The sequence below is a fragment of the Dipodomys ordii genome, unplaced genomic scaffold (genome assembly GCF_000151885.1).
Source record: "Dipodomys ordii isolate 6190 unplaced genomic scaffold, Dord_2.0 Scaffold41, whole genome shotgun sequence".
Lineage (NCBI taxonomy): Eukaryota > Metazoa > Chordata > Mammalia > Rodentia > Heteromyidae > Dipodomys > Dipodomys ordii.
In genome coordinates, this window is record NW_012267257.1 from 12,393,252 (window position 1) to 12,414,787 (window position 21,536).

Below are 21,536 nucleotides of genomic sequence, written 5' to 3' on the forward strand. Positions count from 1 at the left end.
TTTTTTTCTGGTCAGTCCTGGGGCCTGAACTCTGGGCCAGGGCACTGTCCCTGAGCTCTTCAGCTCAAGCCTAGTGCTCTACAATTTTGAGCCACAGAGCCACTTCCGGCTTTTTCTGTTTATGTGGTGCTGAGGAATCGAACCCAGAGCCTCATGCATGCAGGGCAAGCACTCTACCACTGAGCCACCTTCCCAGCCATAATTCTACAACTTGAAAAGTATTATTTTTAGTTATACAAAAGAGATTCAGTTCAACATATCAGTTTACAAGTACAATGCATCTTTATCAATATTAACCCTTACAACATTCTTCCCAGTTTTCCCAATCCAACCTTTCCTCTCTGTTTCCCTAGTTTCATTTTTCACATATGTATATTGAATATTAAACATCTTCAATTCTAAGGGTGGGCAGGAGTGATATGGGGAGTGGTGAGTGGTGAAAGAAATGCATTATTTTATAACAATAAAATGAGGCAATCATATCATTATTATTGCCATTTCATAAGTTTGGAAACCATATCTTTTAGTACATGAGAGATTAATCACTTGGGGTGATTAATCACTCTTTGGCAGTGCCAGTAATGGATCTGTGGTCTGTCTAATCTCAAAGGCTTCTGACAGCTGTTGTGTAGAGCACAGTGTGCACTTCCATCTCCTTACATGCTTACCATTTCTTTGTGCTGGGAACCTTCTAATTACACACACATACAAACACACACACACATACATATACAGAATATATGTATGTTAAACATCACAATTATTTTATTTTCAAAATAAAATAATTTTGATTGAACAAAACATAAAAATGTATTTGGTCTAAAATGCTTTGCTCTATTTTCAATAAAAATTCAAAATTATGATGCTGATCAAATCTTAACTTGCACCTGTTCCATTTTGCTCATAAAAATAATACCTTATTTACAAAGATACAGCAAGACACCTCATAACAATGGTCTTTGAATCAAAGGTATTGAGTTCATACAATGAAAATGCTAATGGAGAATTAAAAAAATTCGGATATCTATCTGCCCAGTGTATTATATGTGATTAGTTTTAGATTGTTCTTATGTTCTTTGGGAAAACATAACAGATTACAAATAACAGATAACATATTACAGATGCTTAAAACATACAAAGCACTATAAATATAAATAAACTCAATACAAAATGCAAATATATTAGGTAGAACTGAAATAAAATAGTATTACAAAATTAATGGTAAAGAGAAAAGAATTTATTATGTTGCATTCTCTCTAATTTAATTCCATATCTTTATGTACCTTGTATTCTTCATAGTCATTGCTATCTAGCAGGTTTCTTTTCTCCAGTTCTATGAGTTCTCCTGAAGAAGATCTAGGGAGCCCAGGCCTGACTTGTTCATATATGGGCTTTCCATTAAAAAACAGTTCCTTCCAGTCATGCATCATCTTATATGGAATCAGACTATTGCAAAAAAAATAAATAAGAAATGAGTAAATGCTTAGTAAAATACATACTTTAATCCTTGATCATCTTACTCTTATATATTTGACTGATTTTCTTCAGACAATTAGAAACACATACTTAGAAATTATTTTGCAGGTTAACATTTGTGCAATAATAGTGATTGGTATTAGATAGATGATAATTTTTTGTTGAAAATTATACATAAGTAAACCAACTGTTATCTTAAAGAAACCTTGGGGAGCAATCCATCTATTCATTGTGCATAGGAGAATACCAATGCTAGAACATTTAATGTTTCATAGTCATTTGATCTCAGTATAGAAATTTGAGCATGGTCATTAGTTTTAGATATATTGTTCTGTTATAGCACAGGCAATAACAAAGTTTGAAGAACTAGTGGTATTAAGTGACTTGTTTTCATTCAAACCAGCTAAGTTCCAGATAGTTCACATGGGACATGATACAAATATAAATCCTTGTTTTATCTAAAACAAAATCTCTAGAGAAACAGCCAACAAGAACTGCACAAATATCTATCTATCTATCTATCTATCTATCTATCTATCTATCTATCTATGAGATTTGAGTGAGAAGTTTGCAATAAGGATACATATATATGATTTCACTTTAATTTATTGGTTCAAGGCAATTTTCTATAAAGAAATTACTCCAAAGCTGAATCCTAAAATATAACTAAGAGGCAACCAGGATAGATTGACCTAGAAAATAGTTACAGGAGGAAAAACAGTGTGTGAAAGAGAGAACCTAATAATTATTCAGCAACATCTCTAAAAGCAGTTGGTCTAGAATTTGAAATCATAAATCAGTACACCAAGAAACATGCTATAACTTGTATAGAGACCTTAAAGAGATTATTCTAAGTGAATAATCCAGACTCAAAAGGACAAATATTTGGAAGTGGTGCTGTGGCTGAAGTGGTAGAGAACTATCCTTGAGCTGAAGTACTGAGGGACAGCACTCAGGCCCAGAGTCCAAGCCCCATGACTGACAAAAAAAGGACAAATATTGTGTAATTTCATTTAAATAAGATATCTAGCAACATATACTCATAAAGTAGAACAGAAACCACCTGGGGCAGAGAGAAAGATGGGGATTCAGTATCTAATGAGTACAGACCCAACGAACTTTCTTGTGGGATTTGACCAGTGATGAGTCTCATAGTCACACACCTTGTTTCCTTTCTTTATCCATCACTATCACAAGGCTTAAAAACTAAAATTGCCCACATCCTTAGAACTTTTTAACATTCTTTTTCAGTAATGATTCTACTAGCACATTTTTAGAGCTTCCTTGCCTTTGTGATTGCAATCTATTAAAATAGACCAAATACTTGAAAAAATATTAGAAAAATAAAAAAACAGCCATCTAACCTGTACTTTAAAATTCTTACATATAAAGTTGGAAGGATAAAATCAGGTAAAAATGGCAAATAGTTTCCACACTTTTACAGAAATCAGTCTCCTTGTTCTCACTCCTGATTCTTGATCTCTTCAAAACTTTGCCTTCCTGCTCCCCATCTAATAATACGCTAAGGTTCCTGAATACCAAAACCACCTGCTATGGCTTCTGCAGCCTGAATGTCCTCCTCTCTTCTTGTCTGGAATTCCTAATATCTCTGAATATGTGTGGCTAACATTTTCCCCAAAGATCCAAATTCTATCAGTGCACCTCAAATCAGCCTGGTCTGATAAAGCAATTATTAATTCAAAATAAAACAAACGAGTAATAAATACTATCGTATTGAAAAGGGCCTCTTTAAAAGCTTACTCTGTCATTCCATTTAAGAATGAACTTCTTAACATTAAATATCTTTGCCTGAAGGTTCAGCTATGTAGTCTGTTTTTATCTAAATGGTCTCTGAAGCACTAGTGGTATTAAGAACCTTGCATTCATCCAAAGTAACTAAGTTCCAGAGAATTCACGGCTACTAGAACATAATACAAATGTAATTACATGTTTCCCTTTAAACAACAAACCCTAGGCAAGATGCCAACAAAAACTGCACAAATATATGCTATTTGTGTTTTATTCTATTGTTATTTAAGCATACTTTGTTTGAATTAATTTTTTAGATAATTATAAATTCAGGAAAAGAGATAATAGAGACATGTGCCCTTTACCCAGTGACCTCTAATAATAACATTTTATAAAACTAGAATTTGCTATCAGAATCAAGATTTGACTTAGATACAATTAAGATAAAGCATATTTTCATTACCACAGAACCTCTCATCTCTTTCTTTTACATAAGTACTTACTTCCCTCTTCCTTCCTAACTCACAATCCCTGACAATTGATAATCTGGTTCACTTATTAAAAAAATTAATTCTGTCACTTCAAGAATATGATGCTGGTGTAGTAGGACACACCTCTAATTTCAGTACCCAGGCAATTGGATTTAGAGTTCTAAGTGAATCTGGTAACACGTCAAGAATTTGTCTCACAAGTGTTATGTAAGTGGACCATATAGCATGCATAATTATACCTAAGTTGTACCACGTATCAATAGTTTAAACTTTTTTATTACTCAGTGGTATCAATAGTTTAAACTTTTTTATTATTCAGTGGTATTCCACAATATGTATATATCATAGGTTTACCATCACTTGTTGAAGGACATAAGGCTTCTATAAAGTCTGTGTATAGGTGTTTGTGTGGCCATAGCCTTACATTTCTCTTAAGAAATGTCTATTTGTTACATGGAGATTGCATTTTTAGCTTTTTAGGAACTTGCCAGTGTTTTCCAGAGGGGCTGTCCCATTTTATATTCTCAAAAGCAATGGCTTCTCATATCAGTTCCATAATTTGGTGATGTTATTTCTTTTCAATATTGTAACTGGAGTAGAGTGATAACTCACTGTGTTTCCAAATTGAATTTCTCTAATATCTAATGATGAACATTTTCATGATTTGGTTTATCATCTGCATATCTCTTTCAGAGAAAAGTCTTTTCATGTCCTAGGTCCATTATTAAACTCAATTGTTTGTTTATTTTTGAACTGTTACGGTTGAGTCTATTTATTTGAAACAACAGTCCTCTGTTGTCCATGTGCTTTGCAGCTATTCTCTCCAACGCTGTATAACTTTTAATCCTCTGCTTTGCAAAAGCTTCCATTATGTCAAGGTTGAATTTATCTATAAACTTTTAATCTGTTGCTAAAGCAAAAGTTTTGATCTTAATGAAGTCCAATTTGCTAACTCTTCTTTTATGGATCATACTTTTAGGGTCTGAAAACTCTTGCCTTGTTATAAAAAACATCAATTTCCTATTTTAAAACAAGCTATATAGTTTTATGGATTCATTTTAAATTAACTTTTATATAGTATGTGAGTGAATCAATGATCCTTTTAAGTTTTTTATTTTTTGCCTATACAAAACCAATTGTTACAGCATCATAGTGTAATGCCTATCTTTCCTTCAAATAGCTTTTGAATCTTTGTCAAAAATCACGTCAGCATTTCTTTAAGGGTCTGTTTTTTAATCTCTATTACATTCTATTTGTCTTTGTTGCCTTTCCTTCTGTCAGCATCACTTATTGATTATTACAGTTATTCGTAAATCATAAAACTAGGTTAAATGATTCCTCCCAGTTTATTTTTTGTTTCCAAATGTTTTAATGAGATTAATTACTTTTCTTTGCATGTGAATGTTAGAATATACTTGTGTCTATCTATGAAAATTTTTATTGGGTTTTAGATAGGAATTGATTATATATCTGTATTAATTTTGGGAGAGGTAACCTCTTTTTCAATTCATGAACTCAGTGTTTCTCTACATTCATCGTATTTATACCATCAATTTTTGTCAATATTATATAGTTTCCTACAGAAAAATTGTATACGTATTATGTTAGATTCCTCACTAAAGATTCTTTGCATTTAAAAACAACTTTAACAAGTAACTGTATATACTTGGAGTTACAATGGGATATTTGCATATTACAGTGTATTGATCAAATCACAGTAATTAGTGTCTCCATCTCCTCGTATTTTTTTTGGGGGGGGGTCCGGTAGTGGGGCTTGAACTCTGGGCCTGGGCGCTGTCCCTCAGCTCTTCAGCTCAAGGCTAGTGCTCTACCATTCGAGCCACAGTGCCACTTCCGGCTTTTTTCTTTTTGCTTATGTGGTGCTGAGGAATTGAACCCAGGGCCTCAGGCTTGCAAGGCAAGTGCTTTACCACTGAGCCACCTTCCCAGCCCCTATCTCCTCGTATTTCTTATGTGGAGACTTGTGTGTTGTTAAGCAATTGTGTCATTATATTTATTATTATTATTGTTATTATTTTATCTTTAAGTAGTTGTACAAAGGAGCTGCCATTCAACCAAGTAGCTCACGAATATAATGCATCTTGATTAATTTTTTTCAAGTTTCAATCATTTAATTAATTAATGCCTTTAAATGAAACATAGCTTTTTCATGTGTCTCACTCAAGCTTCAGGGAAAAGAGAATGAATTGTTGTATAGACATATCAAAGACTCAGAAATTTAAAGAAATATATTTATATATATATATGTATTTATGTCTTCTAACATTTTTGCACAAATTAAAAATCGGGCTTTTGGTCTCCATTTGCACTAGGTCAAGCTCATTTTAGCTTGAAGACAAAGTATTGCCTCTTCTAGATTCATGATTCTCCTTTGTACTTGTTTCTTAATTGTATAGAATATGACTGTATTATATCCTTAATCTTTAAATGATATGCATACACCTTGTTTTCATGTTTATCTTGCATCCTGTGAACTTTCTGGTCTCAGTTTTAGGTGTTGTATTATAGATTCTCTGTTGTTTTCTAAATGAACTATCATGCCATTTGAAAATAGAGCAACTTTTTATTTCCTTACCTCTATCTGATTGGTTTGTCTTTGATTCCCTTGTGTTTTGGCATTGTGTAGTACTTGGAGTACTACACTGGAGGAAAGAGCATGTTTTCCTTCTCTCCAATCTTAGGTGAAAGTGAGCCAGTGTACAGTGTCCACTGCAGACGTTATTTGGAAAGGGCAGAAGGTTTCTTCTCTATTTCTCGTTTGAGAGAGCATTTATTATTAATAGATGTCTGAACTGGGTAAATGATTTTCTGTGTTGATTCACATAGGTATGCAGATTTTGAGTCTGTTAATATGCATTGATTGATTTTTGAATCATCATTTCATTCCCAGAGTACATTCAACTTGGCACATACTTCTTATCAGTCAAATTCTACTACTTAATTTTTCATTACAACCTTCTTGCGTCTGTGTATATAAGAAATTTCTGGGTTTCCTTTATTGTTTCTGGTTTTTCTTTTGATATTGGTTTAATCTGGCATCAGGATAATATTGGCTACATAAAAAAACTGGGGAAGTGTGCTTTCTTTTCTATTTCCTAGAGGCCTTTGTTTATTAAGAACATATGCCAGTGGACCCTGCTGGGTGGGACAAGATTTTCTTTGGGAGAGTTGTTAAATTATAAACTCAATACTCAATATAAAGCTAAACCTGACAAACACCAATTTCATTATATCATTAGTAGTAGTTTGTGTTTTGTTGATAGGAATTGAACCTTTTCTTTCAAGTTGACACATTTAAGTGTGCTCAGTTATGCATACTATTTTCTTATTAACCTTTTTTTAAAAAAAGGGCCAATGGACATATCCTCAACTTTCTTCTTGATACCAATAATTTCTATCATCTCTGTTTTTTGGTTGTCTTACTAGTGTGTTTTTCGGAGCTATTAATCTTTTTAAAAAGTCAGTTCTTTGCTTCTATCAAATTTTCTACACTTTTTGTTCATATGCTTATTTTTAATTTTATGTATAGGCCACTTCATTGCATTTTTCCTTTCTTCTTTGAATTTATTTTTTTCTTCTTATTCTAGATTCCTGATATGGGGGCTTAGATGATTGATTTAAAACTTTTCTTAATATCTGCTAGCAGCCTTTCTGCTATGCCCTTAAAATTTTGATACTTTGTGTTTCTATTTTCATTCATCCAAATGCACTTTTAATTTCCCTTGAGCATTCTTCTTTCATCCAATATTTATTTAGAAGTGTGTTCCTTAGTTTCCTTATGCTTGGAGATTTTTTTCTCCTTACATTATTGTTTTGATTCCACTGTGGTCAAAGGACATATACTTTCTGACATGAGATATTTTTAATTTGCTCAGGTTGTATATGGTCTATCTTGCAATAAGTTCATGTATACTCTGAGATGTGTTTATAATGTTGATTCTGATTGGTTGGGGTGTTGATTCTTCTATATCCTAGTTGGTTTTCTAATTGCCTACAATTGTCTAAGTCTCCAATTACAATTATGGATCTTTCCATTTGCATACAGTTCTATTCATTTTTCTTTTTCTTTTTCTTTTCTTTCTTTTTTTTTTTTTTGGGTCCGCTCATGGGGCCTGAACTCTGGGCCTGGGCGCTGTCCCTCAGCTCTTCAGCTCAAGGCTAGCGCTCTACCACTTGAGCCACAGCACCACTTCCAGCTTTTTTCTTTTTGCTTATGTGGTGCTGAGGAATCAAACCCAGGGCCTCTGGCATGCAAGGCATGCGCTCTACCACTGAGCCACCTTCCCAGCCCCTATCCATTTTTCTTGTCTATAGTTTATAGTTCTGTTTTTTCCTTGATGCTTTGACTCTTTTATATCACTTAATGTCCCTCTTTGTGTCATGATTATCTTTGCTCTGCAGCCTACTTTACTTGATATCAATATAATCATACACCCGTTCTTTTGATTGTTTGCATGTTAGGAACTTTTCCATTATTTTACCCTCAACCTGCTTATATCATATTTAAGTGAGTTTCTCATAGACAGCATATAGTTTGATCACATTTTAAAACCCACTCTTTCAAACTCTGTCCTCTAACTGGTATATTTAGAGATATAATTACTATATTAGGGCTTAACTCTATCATTTCCATTATGTTTTGTGGGATCTTTTGTTTTCCTGCCATCATATTATGTAAATAATTAATTTCTTTTTCTGTTTTAGAATGTTTCTCTTTGCTGGGCATTATTCCATCTATTACTATCAGAATGATACCAGTTTCCTTTAGATTCCTTTATTTTTATCTATTTATACAATAACTCTTAAATATTTCCTTTGTATACATTCAGAACTCCATCAAACAATGTTAGCAATTTTGCTTCAACTGCTAAACTGCCTTCACAAAATGCAAAGGAAATTCTATTGTGCATTTTGCACACTGAGTCTTTCCTCCTTTCTGATTTCTTGTTTTGAAAAGTAACTTTATTTCTGTTTACAGAACATTCTTCAGCTGTTCGTTCAAAGGTAAGTATGCTGCCCCCAAATTTTCTTTGTTACCACAATTGCAATACTGATTTCTGCTTCATTTATGAAGTGTATTTCCACTGAGTACAGGACCCTGGGTTGAGAGGTCTTTCTTCCAGCAACTAAAAAGTACTGTAAACCTTCCTTCTGGTCTCCAGGGTTTCTGGGGAGAAATCTTCTGTCATTTAAATTAGTTTACTCTTAAAGATAACTGTTGTAATCTCCTGAGTGTTTTGATGAGGTTTTCTTTTTCAATTTTCAGAAATTTAATTATAATGGGTTTTCACATGGAAAACAGACTAACAGAGCATGAATGACCAGTCCCCAAAGCTCTGTTAATTATTTTCAGTCTAATTACTCCTTTTTATATTCAGATGGGGCAATTTCTGTAATTCTATTTTTTTTATTTTACTTAAATATCTTTTTTATTTTGCCATTAAGCCCAACCACTGAGCTCTTTCTTTTGGTTATTGTATTTTTCAATCATAAAATTGCCATTTGCTTCTTGTTTATCTTGGGTCTTTGCTACGACTAAAGTTTTGAGTAAAGCCAATTTTTCTCTGTTTGTGTCAGATGTGTTTATAATTGTTCCTCAAAGCATTTGGCCATGGATGCTTTTCATGAAAAGAAGGCCCTGCCATTCTTAAGTGGAGCCCATGCTTCCTCCTTAATTATTTCAGTCACCAACTTGGAAGCTGCACTGGAGTCTCCTTGCTACAGCTCTGAGAGGATGGGAGATGAGGTATCCTGCCTGACCTTTTTCGGTATTAGTAGATGTGAAGTTACTCTTTTAATCTGTATATTTGAACATAATTGAGCAGTCATTCTCTAAAAATTTTCTTTTTTTATTTTATTTTGATTTTTGGGTCCGGTTGTGGGGCCTGAACTCTGGGCCTGGGCGCTGTCCCTCAGCTCTTCAGCTCAAGGTTAGCACTCTACCACTTGAGCCACAGCGCCACTTCTGGCTTTTTTCTTTTTGCTTATGTGGTGCTGAGGAATCAAACCCAGGGCCTCAGGCATGCAAGGCAAGCACTGTACCACTGAGCCACCTTCCCAGCCCTCTCTATGGGGTGAAAGACATAAAGTGAAGACCCAGGTGAAGCTCAGCGGTCAGCAAGACTCCAAAACTACCAGCTCGCCTTGCTACACGAGGTTGAAATTTCTACTTCCCTACTTTTCTCTTGGTTTGAAATTGTAAAATGACAGTTGTTCAAGGTCTCTATAAATTTTCTATTCTGTTATTATCTAAAAGTTTTTTTATCCTGTTAGCCTGTCCCTTCTCTGAGCAATCTGTTCCAGTGATATATCTGCTGCTAGAATATTCAGGTCTGACTTGGATTATCAGAAGCCAAAAGAAAACCCAAGAAGCATACCACTATTTCTCATCCTGAAGACTAGTCACATAGCTCTCTAGCTATCAGTCTTATCATCTGTGTTTCATAATATCCAGGGGTTTGTTGTCATTAGTAGAAGGAATACAGATAAATTTCATTTGTTCCCTTGTTTCAGAGAAAAATGAGATTTGTTTTAAGTATTAATTTTAAATTACAGGCCTTATTCATTTAAATAAACCAGTCTGCTCTATTTTGTACTTCTTGGCTTTTTTTTGTAATTTACTCTATTGTTTAGTTTTCTGTAATTTAGTCTATCATTGACTTTTCCTTTTTAGAATCTTTTTATGAAGATCTCTGTGTCAACTTCTTCATAACTGTGCTTTTATAATTTTGGGGTATTTAGAATTATATGAACCTAAAAAGCATATTTATACCTTCATACCTTTCTCGATGTTTTTATTCTTTGGTGTAAATTGTTTGATGTTACAGCTTAATAGTTTTATCTTCAAAATGTCCTGATATTTCATTTAAAAGAGTTTATATGGCAATGGTCTAGACACTGGCCATAGTAGAAGGACAAAAACCCTTTTTAACAAGCCAGGGTGAGCAGATATTTTCTCTATCTATCTCCTGCCTTTGAACCCTATAGGCCATTTGGCTTTTATTCCTTATATTGCAAGTTCTTGAGAAGACCTCAGCCTGGGAGGCTTGAGGGCTAGAGTTGTTCTGATGGAATGGCTTTCACTTAGGTCTTCTGAAGTGTCATTCTATTCAAATTTGCAGCAAAGGACACCACAAGAAATAGACCTAGGAACCATATATTAAATTTGCTTGCAAGAATGCTGAAGACTTTCCCTACTAGATCAGCTGCACTGAGCCATTTATTTCCTGAAATCACATGAGAAAATGGGGGTTTTAAACCAGACAACAAAATCTTTATATTTTGTAGGTGTCTGGGATGGAAATGGAACTAATGTGACAGTTTGCATTTCCTTTTGTCCTTTGCCAAATAGCAAGCTCAGCTGCAGTACCTCAGAAATCTATTGATGCTTATATAATTGTGTTTCAATTTATTCCTTATTATTTTATTTATTTAGAGAATACTGTATTGATGACTATAATCAAGGCCACATAGATAAAATTTTACATATTTATGATTCCTTATTTTTAACATCCTGTCTTAATTTCAATTTTCCTTGCTTATTATGTTGGCTTATTCAGTTTAGAAATATTTTTTGGTATTTCCTTGCAAATATATTGATTCCTCCCAGATAAGATGAAATGAAAATACATCATTTAGTTGTAAATCAGATGATTTACTGTTCTGGAAGTTCCAATTATTTCAAATAAATTATTATAAATGTATTCATAAATCACAAATGATTTAGATACAATTTTTTAAATGGAAAAATATACAGATGCACCTGAAATAATGCTAGCTGGTAGGTGAATCAACTCAGTAAGCACAATCTCCTATACTACTTCTTAGAACTTGTTTTCTCATGAAATTATTATTTTTTTTTTTGGTCTGGTCGTGGGGCCTGAACTCTGGGCCTGGGTGCTGTCCCTCAGCTCTTCAGCTTAAGGCTAGCGCTCTACCACTTGAGCCACAGCACCACTTCCGACTTTTTTCTTTTTGCTTATGTGGTGCTGAGGAATCGAACCCAGGGCCTCAGGCATGCAAGGCAAGCGCTCTACCACTGAGCCAACTTCCCAGCCCTCTCATGAAATTCTTTTACCTCCTTTAGAATCCTCCAATCTACCTTGTAATCCCACCTTATTCATTGTCTGGGGGTATTTCCATATCACATTATCTTTACTCACTTATTTGTCAGCATCCGGTAGTCTGCCACTTTAGTGGACAAATCAAGTATTTGATCCAAAATTTCTCCACAAATTGTATAATGCTTTTCATAACGAGCCTGAGCCCTTTCTACAGCGATCTTCTCATGAATTTCCTTTTCTCTGAAGATTTGTTCTTCAAAATCAATTTTGGCTTGTTTTGCCAGAGCCTGATAATGCAAAAACATATTTTTAAGTCATAATTGTCTGAAAGTGGAAGAAATACAGTCATAAAATTCAATGCAGATTCCACAAACTTAAAAAAATACTGAGGGAAAGTGTGGGGTTGGAAAGGATAGGGGAGAATATTGATCAAGATGCACTGTATTCATAAACTGTTGTTTTTTTTTTTTCTGCTGATCATGGAGCCTGAACTCTGGGCCTAGGCGCTGTCCCCTCAGCTCTTCAACTCAAGGCTAGCACTCTACCACTTGAGCCAGAGCACCACTTCTGGCTTTTTTGCTTATGTGGTGCTGAGGAATCGAACCCAGGGCCTCATGCATGCAAGGCAAGCACTACCACTGAGCCACCTTCTCAGCTCAATGTATTCATAAACTTTATTGAATGGAAAAATCGTTTGTGTAACTACTTAAAGGTAATGAAAACAAAAAAGAAAATGATGCTAAAAGTGAATAGTCAAAAAAGCCTTTAAAACAACTACATTAAGTAGTGGGTATGATGGCAAACACAATATAGGGAATATTCCACCTTTATTTTATCAACCAAGCACAACATGGTAGTCTGACTGACCAAAGGAGAAAACAGTAACTTAGATCTTCAGACTTTTTTTTTTTTTTTTTTTTTGTCCAGTCGTGGGGCCTGAACTCTGGGCCTGGGCACTGTCCCTCAGCTCTTCAGCTCAAGGCTAGTGCTCTACCACTTGAGCCACAGCGCCACTTCCAGCTTTTTTCTTTATGTGGTGCTGAGGAATCGAACCCAGGGCCTCAGGCATGCAAGGCAAGCGCTCTACCACTGAGCCACCTTCCCAGCCCCATCTTCAGACTTTCTTAAGCAGTCACAAATCACAGAGAAATTGACAGGTCTGTGCCAAATTGTAAGATAGCTCATCACCAATGGGAGCCCTTACTGGGGCACCTCTGCTATGAGCACTACTATTGGTGTTTTCAGTACAGGAAGCCCACGATTCTGGTCTATACTTAGAAACTACTTTGAAATGCCATGATTTTGCAAGTGTGAGATCATCATACATTAGAAAACAAATATGAAAGATGTTAACCCCCTAGTGTTAGTTTTAATAAATTGATAACCCTCATTTTTAGAAACATCTACTTCTGCAGAAAATAATGAAATATTTAGTATTTACGATGAAATTAAACATAAAAGAAAGTAATAAAATATTTAACTGTTTATTCATAACTTGTACTTGGACAGTACTGCCATTTTGTTTTCAGAACCTTTTTTGTATACTAAATTTAGCCTCCTATCATGACGAATAACACAATACTCAGTGAATGGGATTCCAGTGATCAAATGTGGCTTCACAGAAAGCTGTGGCAAACTTAAGCAATCCATCATGTGCTAGCTTGCCCTAGAATCTAGACTTGGTCAATGAAACTTGATCCAATCAGTAAAAAACACAAGTAAAACTTGACTTTATAAGTTCTGTGGTCAAATTCAAGCTCTTCCTTGTGTGGAATCCAAATTCAAACTATGAGAAGTTGGGCAAATTGTTCAGCCCCTTTAAGCCCCAGTTTCCTAGCATTCAGAGAAAAACCCAATTATCTTCTGAGAATAAGTATTTTGTATCACACTATTCGTTTTTTTTTTTGGTCTTGGGGCTTGAACTCTGGGCCTGAGCGCTGTCCCTCAGCTCTTCAGCTCAAGACAAGCGCTCTACCACTTAAGCTACAGCGCCACTTCCAGTTTTCTAGTGGTTTATTGGAGATAAGAGTCCTTTGCTGCCTGGGTTGGCTTTGAACTGTGATCCTCAGCCTCCTGAGGATCTCAGCCTCCTGAGTAGCTAGGATTACAGGTGTGAGCCACCAGCATCCAGCTTATCATACCATTCTTAAATGATTAGATGTCTGACAGTAGGTTTCTATGTAAGGTTTATTATTATTATTTTGCTGCTGCTGCTGCTGCTTATTTTTACAAGCTTATTTTATTTTTTTTTTGACAGGCAACTGGTTGGGCTACATGACTTGTAAGTCAACTCAATATATTTCACAGAGTCCAGAATTACACATGAATTTACCATTCTTGTTTTTATTTTCATGGGTAAAGCATATAAGTTAGGTGCAAAGCTTTACGGAATGTTTCATGAAATGTGAGGAGGAAAAAATGAATCTAAGACACCAGGAATATTAGAGCATTCATTATGGAGAGAGTGAAAGAAAAATTGATCATTAGTTTGGTTTGCTAGTGAAATATGTGGAAATTTTTGCGATGTGATAGAACCAAAACTTTGAGAAGAATGAAATGGCCATATCAATAACAGAACAGCTTTCAATTTTGCTTGTCTCCCTCCTGCCATACTTTCACTCATCTCCTCCTTCCTCCCGTGTAGAAAACTATATGAAATGAACTGCTAGAGCTATTCAGTCTTCTCATTCTTTTCTACCTACTATCAACTTGGCTCACCTCACCACAATTTCCTGTCTTCTTACATTAAAGTTGGCTGTAATCTATACTGGAAAGGAGGAAAGGAAAAGGAAGCCCGTGGGAGGTAATCAGTCTCAGGGATTGTGAGCTTGCACTCTTGAGTTTCATAGAACAGGCATTGCTCTTGCTGTGGAATTGATAAACTGGAACTTCTTAAGTGTTCTAAGCTTCATTTTCCTTGTACTTAAAATGCACATAAGGAAGTGTCTAATTGTGGCTATTGCAAGGATTTCATATGCATGCAAGCATAGATAATGCTTGGCTCAAAGCAAATGCTCCAAAAAGTTTTTAAACTGGACTGTAGTTAAATAGTACTGATACAAGTTGATGGCACATAATTTGGGGACCTGGAATTGTCTTAATGGAGAATGGCTGCTCAATTGCCATGTAGTAAGAGATTATTAGATTTAATCTAGAAATTAAACAAATTAAAAAAATAATCTCTTCAGTGTAAAAAACACAAAGTTCTCCCATTTCCTTACCTCACTACTTTGTTTGTTTTTCCTTTTTCTTTGAACTGTGACAGAAGCTGGACTAAGCCTTAGGAAACAGTGACCAGAAGCAAAGGGCTTACTCCTGAGCTTTCATGCTAATTGGGATATGCAAAGTCAAAAAGCCACAGGAATAAATGACTAATTGGCAGTGCGTGTCAAGTGGCCCTAGATCTAAAATGAAGGTAGGGAGCTTACACAACAGGGAACCCTGATGTAGACAAGACATGACATTTGTAAAGAGCTCTGAAAGATGAATATTAGCTGGATAAGGGCACAGGTCCGGAAGAAGAAAGATGCAAGAAATGCCTCATTTGGGGATCAGGAAAGAGCTAGGAGATGGAGGGATATGTTGTTGGTGGGATTCCAGACAGGATGGCAGCTATCAAACCAGAGTTCAAAAGATTCTCTTTCACATAGAATGGATTGGAGAGGAGCCAGACTTCAGCAGCAGGGCACCATTCTCAATGACATTGCATTCTTAGAGTACCCAGGTAAATGAATAATTCTGATCGAAAGAAAAGAGGAATGCTATATGGATCTCAGAAATATTGTCTAGTAGAAAGCAGAAAAATTTTAAATTAAAAACCCCACAGTGCCTTGTTGAAACAGTGTAAAAGCTATCACTAGCTGAGACTATTCACCTAGAATAAGCCACATTAGTGTTTACCTAGTAACACTAATAGACTTTAGAAAAAAGGAAAGTCCTTTGGGCATTTGTGGAAAAAGAAAGTCATGATTCAAAGAAATGAATAGGAACATAGGAAAGGATTAGACAATTATCAGGGTTTTTTTTTAACAGCATTATATTATGCCTGAAGAAATAGTGACATATTTCAGATAAGCAAAGTAAAAAAAGTCAAACCAAGTATGTTATTGCTAACAAAACTGACAGTAGAGGAGGTACAGTCTATTATCAATCTAGAAGAACTCAGGGAATATTGTTGTGCATAGGTCTTTCCTGGGGAATTATCTGGAAAACAAGCACATTAATCCATGAGACACATGAACACAGGACTGATGGGGAACATTACAAACTTAGGAACTAGGCGAATTAAGACTAAAGGAAGAAGGGGGAAAAACCAGTTGTTTAAGGATACAGGTGGACCTGATGCAACAACGAGAAGTATAAGTTGTCATGTCCAAAACGAGCTTTACAACGTCGGTTCGGGGGGGGGGGGGGGAAGGGGGGGAAGGAGAAGGGTTGGGATTGGGGGGGAGGGGGGAGGCTGGGAAGGGATGTGAAGGGTAAACCAAAGGAGGAGGCTGCAATGCTTGGTAAGAAATGTACGCATTATCCTGCCCATGTAATTGTAACCCCTCTGTACAGTATGTTCACAAATAAAAAAAAAAAAACTGTCCCTGTCACTCTTCAAAAAGGGGGCTTGGCCACAAAAAAAAGACTAAAGGAAGAAAGTGTCATGTAATTATGAAGAAATAAAAAATGGGAAGATAGTAGGCAGATCACACAAAAAATGAATTCTTCTTAAGCAAAAGATAATAAAAGACAGCTTTGCTTCACAGAAAGTTTTAAAAAGGACCCCAGGAAGATTTTTAAGGGAGATTTGGCTTACCGCTTCTCGATCAAGAGCATCCTGGAAATCTTTGAGACGTCTTTCTTCGTATTGTTTTTCCCTGAAAATTCTGTTCTGCCACAAAACTTCCTTTTCATGCCTAGCATGCATGAGCTGAACAGCAATCCTGCGTTCCTGCTGGGACTGGCGCATCAACCGGTGAATCAACTGCTCCTCGCGATAGGCTTCCTGTGAAACCAAAGCCAATGATTCCTCAAAGCCAAGTCCAGATTCCCCAATAGGCTAACAGATCTATCCACAAATACTCTATAAAAGGCATCAAGTTTACCTAAAACAACTTTTGTTACTTGATTTCAACCTGAACATATCAAAAACACAAGCTGAAAAATAAAAAAATTCCCAACAGATGCTGCATAATTTTAGTATTTAGAAACAATATGGTCTTGAAAATTACAATTAACTTAAATGAATTTTACCCTTAAAATATGATCAAAATATTATCCTAGATGTATACTAATTATTGAAAATAAGGGAAACCATGGGACTTAAATTTCTTTGGGTCTGGCTTACTTCACTTAATATGATTTTTTTCCAAGTCTTTCCATCTTTCCATTTCCTTACAAATAGGGAAGTGTCATTCTTTCTGATGGAAGTATAGAATTCCATTGTGTGTGTGTGTGTGTGTACATACCACATTTTCTTGATCCATTCATCTACTGAGGGGCATATCAGAGTTGATTCCATATCTTAGCTATGAGCTCAATAGCTATGTACATATGACCATATAAGATGATGCTAAGCACAATGAACTCCAAGACACAGACACAAGAGGTTTTTCTTTGTTGTTTTTAATGTACTATGTGATTTTTTTGTTTCTTTTGTATGTTCTTCCCCCTATAGTATATCTCCTGTTGTCATTGTATTTAATTTTTGTACACTGGTATTGTACATATGTTTATTTGAATTAGGGAAGGGGAATAACAGAATGGTGAAACAAAGGACAAGGTGAGAGCCAATGCCACAGTGATATCCACAAGAATATATGTTGGAAATGATCTGTACAACAATGATCTGAGTGGTGGAGGGGAGAGAAAGTAGGAGAAAAATGAGGGAAGGGGTAACAAGTTTGACAAACAACGTACATATTACCTTACTTATGTAACTGTAACCCTTCTGTATATCACCTTGACAATAAAAAATGCATGCCAAAAATATGATCAAAATAAATTAGACATTCTCTTCAAAGTTTTTAAATCACTGACAAAATTGTTTAGTTATAAGAATGTTTTCAGCTGGTTAGAAATATGATATTTTTATTTTAAGGTAACAAGTAGTTATAAAACAGATGCAGTTATTGCCCATGAAAAGACAGTAGTCCTGGTTATTTCCCATAGAGTTAGTTCAATACTAATATGAGGAAAAGTTAAAAACTAACAGAATATAAAGAATAGAGAGGCCAGACCAAATAGAAATGGTCTTTTGCTTGTTTTAAGAGAAAATCTGTGTGGCTAGAGTCTCAAAACAGATGAACTCTGCTGTTTTAGGAGAAGAGAGAACAGAAGGGGAGGACCAGTAAATGTACAGTGGGAAAAGCACCAACTTGAAAATAGTGAATCCAGGTGCTGTTCCCAGCTGTACCATTCATTGGCTATGTAGCTTTGGCAAATAACTTAGTATTACAGGGAAATTTCTTGATAGGTCACAAGGAGAGGTTTAGGTGGAAGATGACTTCCCAGGGCCCAACAAGTTCACTTAATGTCTAAACAGAGACCTCATGTGGAAAGAGGAAGTAATTATAGTTCTCAAATTTACGAGACTACAGAATTATTATTTATTTAACAAAATTAAGACACAAATAATATTTTATGAAACTTTCACCTGGGAATTTTTTGGAAATGTGAATTACAGTTCAGCTGAAGTTCAACTATTTGTTCTTGCATCTTCTTTCAAATATTTTAAAAATTCATATTAATGTGTTTTAAAATTAATTTTGTGGCTGTGGGTATGACTCAAGTTGTAGAGAACTTACCTAGTAAGCATGATTCTTTGAGTTCAAACTCAGGATGTACCAAAAATTTAATTTTGTGTACATTGAGTCTCCAAAGTGAGAGGAGTTGTGATATTTCCATAGACATATCTTCTATAACTTTTTCTTGTGTATGTGTATGAGAGTGTGTTCCTTTCCTGGGGCTTAAACTTAATGCCTAGACACCATTTGCTTTTTGCACAAGGCTACTATTCTACCATTTGAGCCATAGCTCCACTTTGGGTTTTTTGGTGATTAATTGAAGGTAAGAATCTCAAGGACTTTCCTGCCTAGGCTGGCTTTCAACATCAATACTCAGATCTCAAGCCTCCTGACTTGCTACAATTACAAGTTTGAAGCCTGCTTACAACTTTTTATTATCCTCTCTTCCCCAACCCCAATTTTAAAACTTCCTTACAGAATTTTTAACAGGGGTTTATATATTCTTTGGTATGTGCATAGAATCAACTTTAATCACGTTTTGTGCCCCTTGCCTTTTCCCTTTCCCTTCCTTCCTCCATCTGATTCTCTACTCATTAGTCTGCCTTTTATATTCATTTCTTGATTTATTCATGTATTTATTTTAGATCCCAATTTCATATATGAGAAAACTATATAGCATTTGTTCTTCTGAATCTGGCTTACTTCACTTAACCTAATAGTTTCAGATTCTATCAATTTTCCTGAGAATGACAATTCCATTCTTCATTCTGGTGATTAGTACATTTTTGTGTAATATGTCACATTTTCTTTATCCATTCATCCATTGGTGAGCATGCAAGCAGGTTCCATAGCTTCACTATTGTGAATAGTGCTGCAATAAACACAGGTGTATTGTATGGTAATTTACTTTCCTTCAGATATGCCCAGAATGGTATAGCTGGCTCATATGGCAGTTCTAATTATAATTTTTTAAGATACCTTATACTGATTTCCATACTTATTTCCATTTTCACTAGTAGTATTTAGGGGTTCCTTTGCCTGGGTGCTTGCCCACATTTGTTTTCTTGATTTGTTTTCTTTATTCTCACTGGGGTTAGATCAAATCTCACTGTTAAAACAGTATAATGTGAGTCATTGGTTTCCTTTTAAGATTCAGTAGTGAAAGTGGAGACAAAGTGTGAAAAGGGCCTCAAGTTCCTCATGTCTTTTCATTCACAGCTTTTCATGTTACCCTATGGCTATGCTCATCAAAACACAGAACCTATTTCTCTACTCCTTAAATACGAGGAAAGGAAGTGTCGATCTTAATCTGACCAGTGGGACATCAGCCAAAATCTAAAAAAAGTATAACTATAAAAAGGCAGTTGGGTCTGTGGCTACCACTGTGTGAATCGCCTGATGGACCAAAAAATAAGACCTTACAGAGGCATTAGCCTTACAAAAAGGGCTCCTAGAATCTTGTGTGTCTGCCGGCCTCAGCCAGCCACCAATTGACCACAGACATTGAGCAAGTCCAGATGAAACAACAAGAAAACATGGAGGTGAGGCTAGCCTCAAGTTTCTACTGCAATGCTGAGATAGTTTAAGGGTCACAAAGTACCATTACATTTTAAATTGGAAGTTGCTTTATTATTCCAAATGAATTTTAATTCCCCAAAGGTTCAATGGAATGAAATGAAGGATATAGTTTCTCACAGAAACTCAGGTGTAAGTTACTGTTAGGTGTTCAGGAAAGCCTACAAACCTACAAGAGACAAAATATCCTATGTTTGAAATGAATAAAGTAGAAAATGGTTATTCTGATTACATTTACTGTATGCAGAGGGATTTCAATAGATCTGTAACAGTCTCAATTTGACTGTCAAGGCCTCTACTTCTTCCATGAGCTAAAGTTAGGAGCTTATTTAGGTCTACCACCATTTGCTTAATTCTCCATTTATTATGGATCTAGTCTAGGCAGTCAACTAAGAAGCAATGAACCATTCCATTTCTCTGAAAAGAGCTCATGATGATTTGGTCTCTAGAAATACTGCCAGAAGAGGTGACTTGCAGCTATCTGAAAGCCCTGAATCTCCTGTGAGAGTCTCTTCTCTGAAACCACACTTCACCTTGCAGCATTTCCACAGCCCCTGGAAGCTGCACCTCCACCCTGTCCTCTTCCTCTGCCTCCACTCCCACCTTCAGTCAGTGAGCTCCTGGCTGTCCTCCATGTTTCTGTTCTTATCTACAGCACAGCATCCCCTGAACCAAGCCAGGGACCCCTGTCTTCTGTCATCTACTTGCCCATTACTTTCAACTCACTTTCTCTCTTGAATGTTCTTGCCTACTCACAGAGCTTCCTACCTGACAAGTTCTCTGAGACCAAATTTCTTAATGTTTCTGCTCATTATGGAGTCTCTGGACCTCCTACAGTATCTGGAGCACAGAGGAGGGTGAGTGTCTAAGTAATATAAGAGATGGTCAGTGATTCTTCAACTGCAGCTACATCAGAATCTCCTCCAGGCCTCCACCCTGCAACTATCTAATTCCTCTGTGTGGGTTCAGAATAATGAGAAAATCTGATGTCTTCCTTCAAGTTCTCAGATGTTGCTGATGCTGTTGATCCACAAAACATACCTTGAGAAGCACTGATGTACACTAATGGACAATTTGCAAGGACAACCATCTTTTCTTTGTTGTTTTCACTATAAAGTTCTTTGACCTCCAAAAGTAACAGTAAATTAAAATATCTAGTGTAGATTCCTTTTTGCATCTGTATTTTTATTGTGGTAAAATATGCAAAATATAGAATCTATCAGTTCAATTTTCTTTTGATCAGTCCTGGGTCTTGAACTCGGGGCCTGGTGCTGTCCCTGAGTTTCATATTGTGCTCAAGGCTAGTGCTCTGCCATGTGAGCCACAGCACCACTTCCAGCTTTTCTGAGCAGTTTATTGGTGATAAGAGTCTCATGGGGACTTTCCTGCCTGTTGAACCACAGTCCTCAGATATCAGCCTCCTGAAT

The 21,536-nt window shown here is 35.9% G+C and overlaps 1 protein-coding gene across 1 annotated transcript in view; it reads right to left on the reverse strand.

Moving 5' to 3' along the window:
* The window catches only part of Spef2 (sperm flagellar 2), a 160,004-nt gene that overhangs the window by 111,968 nt on the left and 26,500 nt on the right, over positions 1–21,536 (reverse strand). The window contains exons 8-10 of the mRNA XM_013018527.1: positions 16,605–16,793; positions 11,900–12,087; positions 1,284–1,446 (exon numbers count right to left, since the gene is read on the reverse strand). Coding sequence (XP_012873981.1) covers positions 1,284–1,446; positions 11,900–12,087; positions 16,605–16,793 — 540 coding nt within the window. The remainder of the gene's footprint in view (positions 1–1,283; positions 1,447–11,899; positions 12,088–16,604; positions 16,794–21,536) is intronic.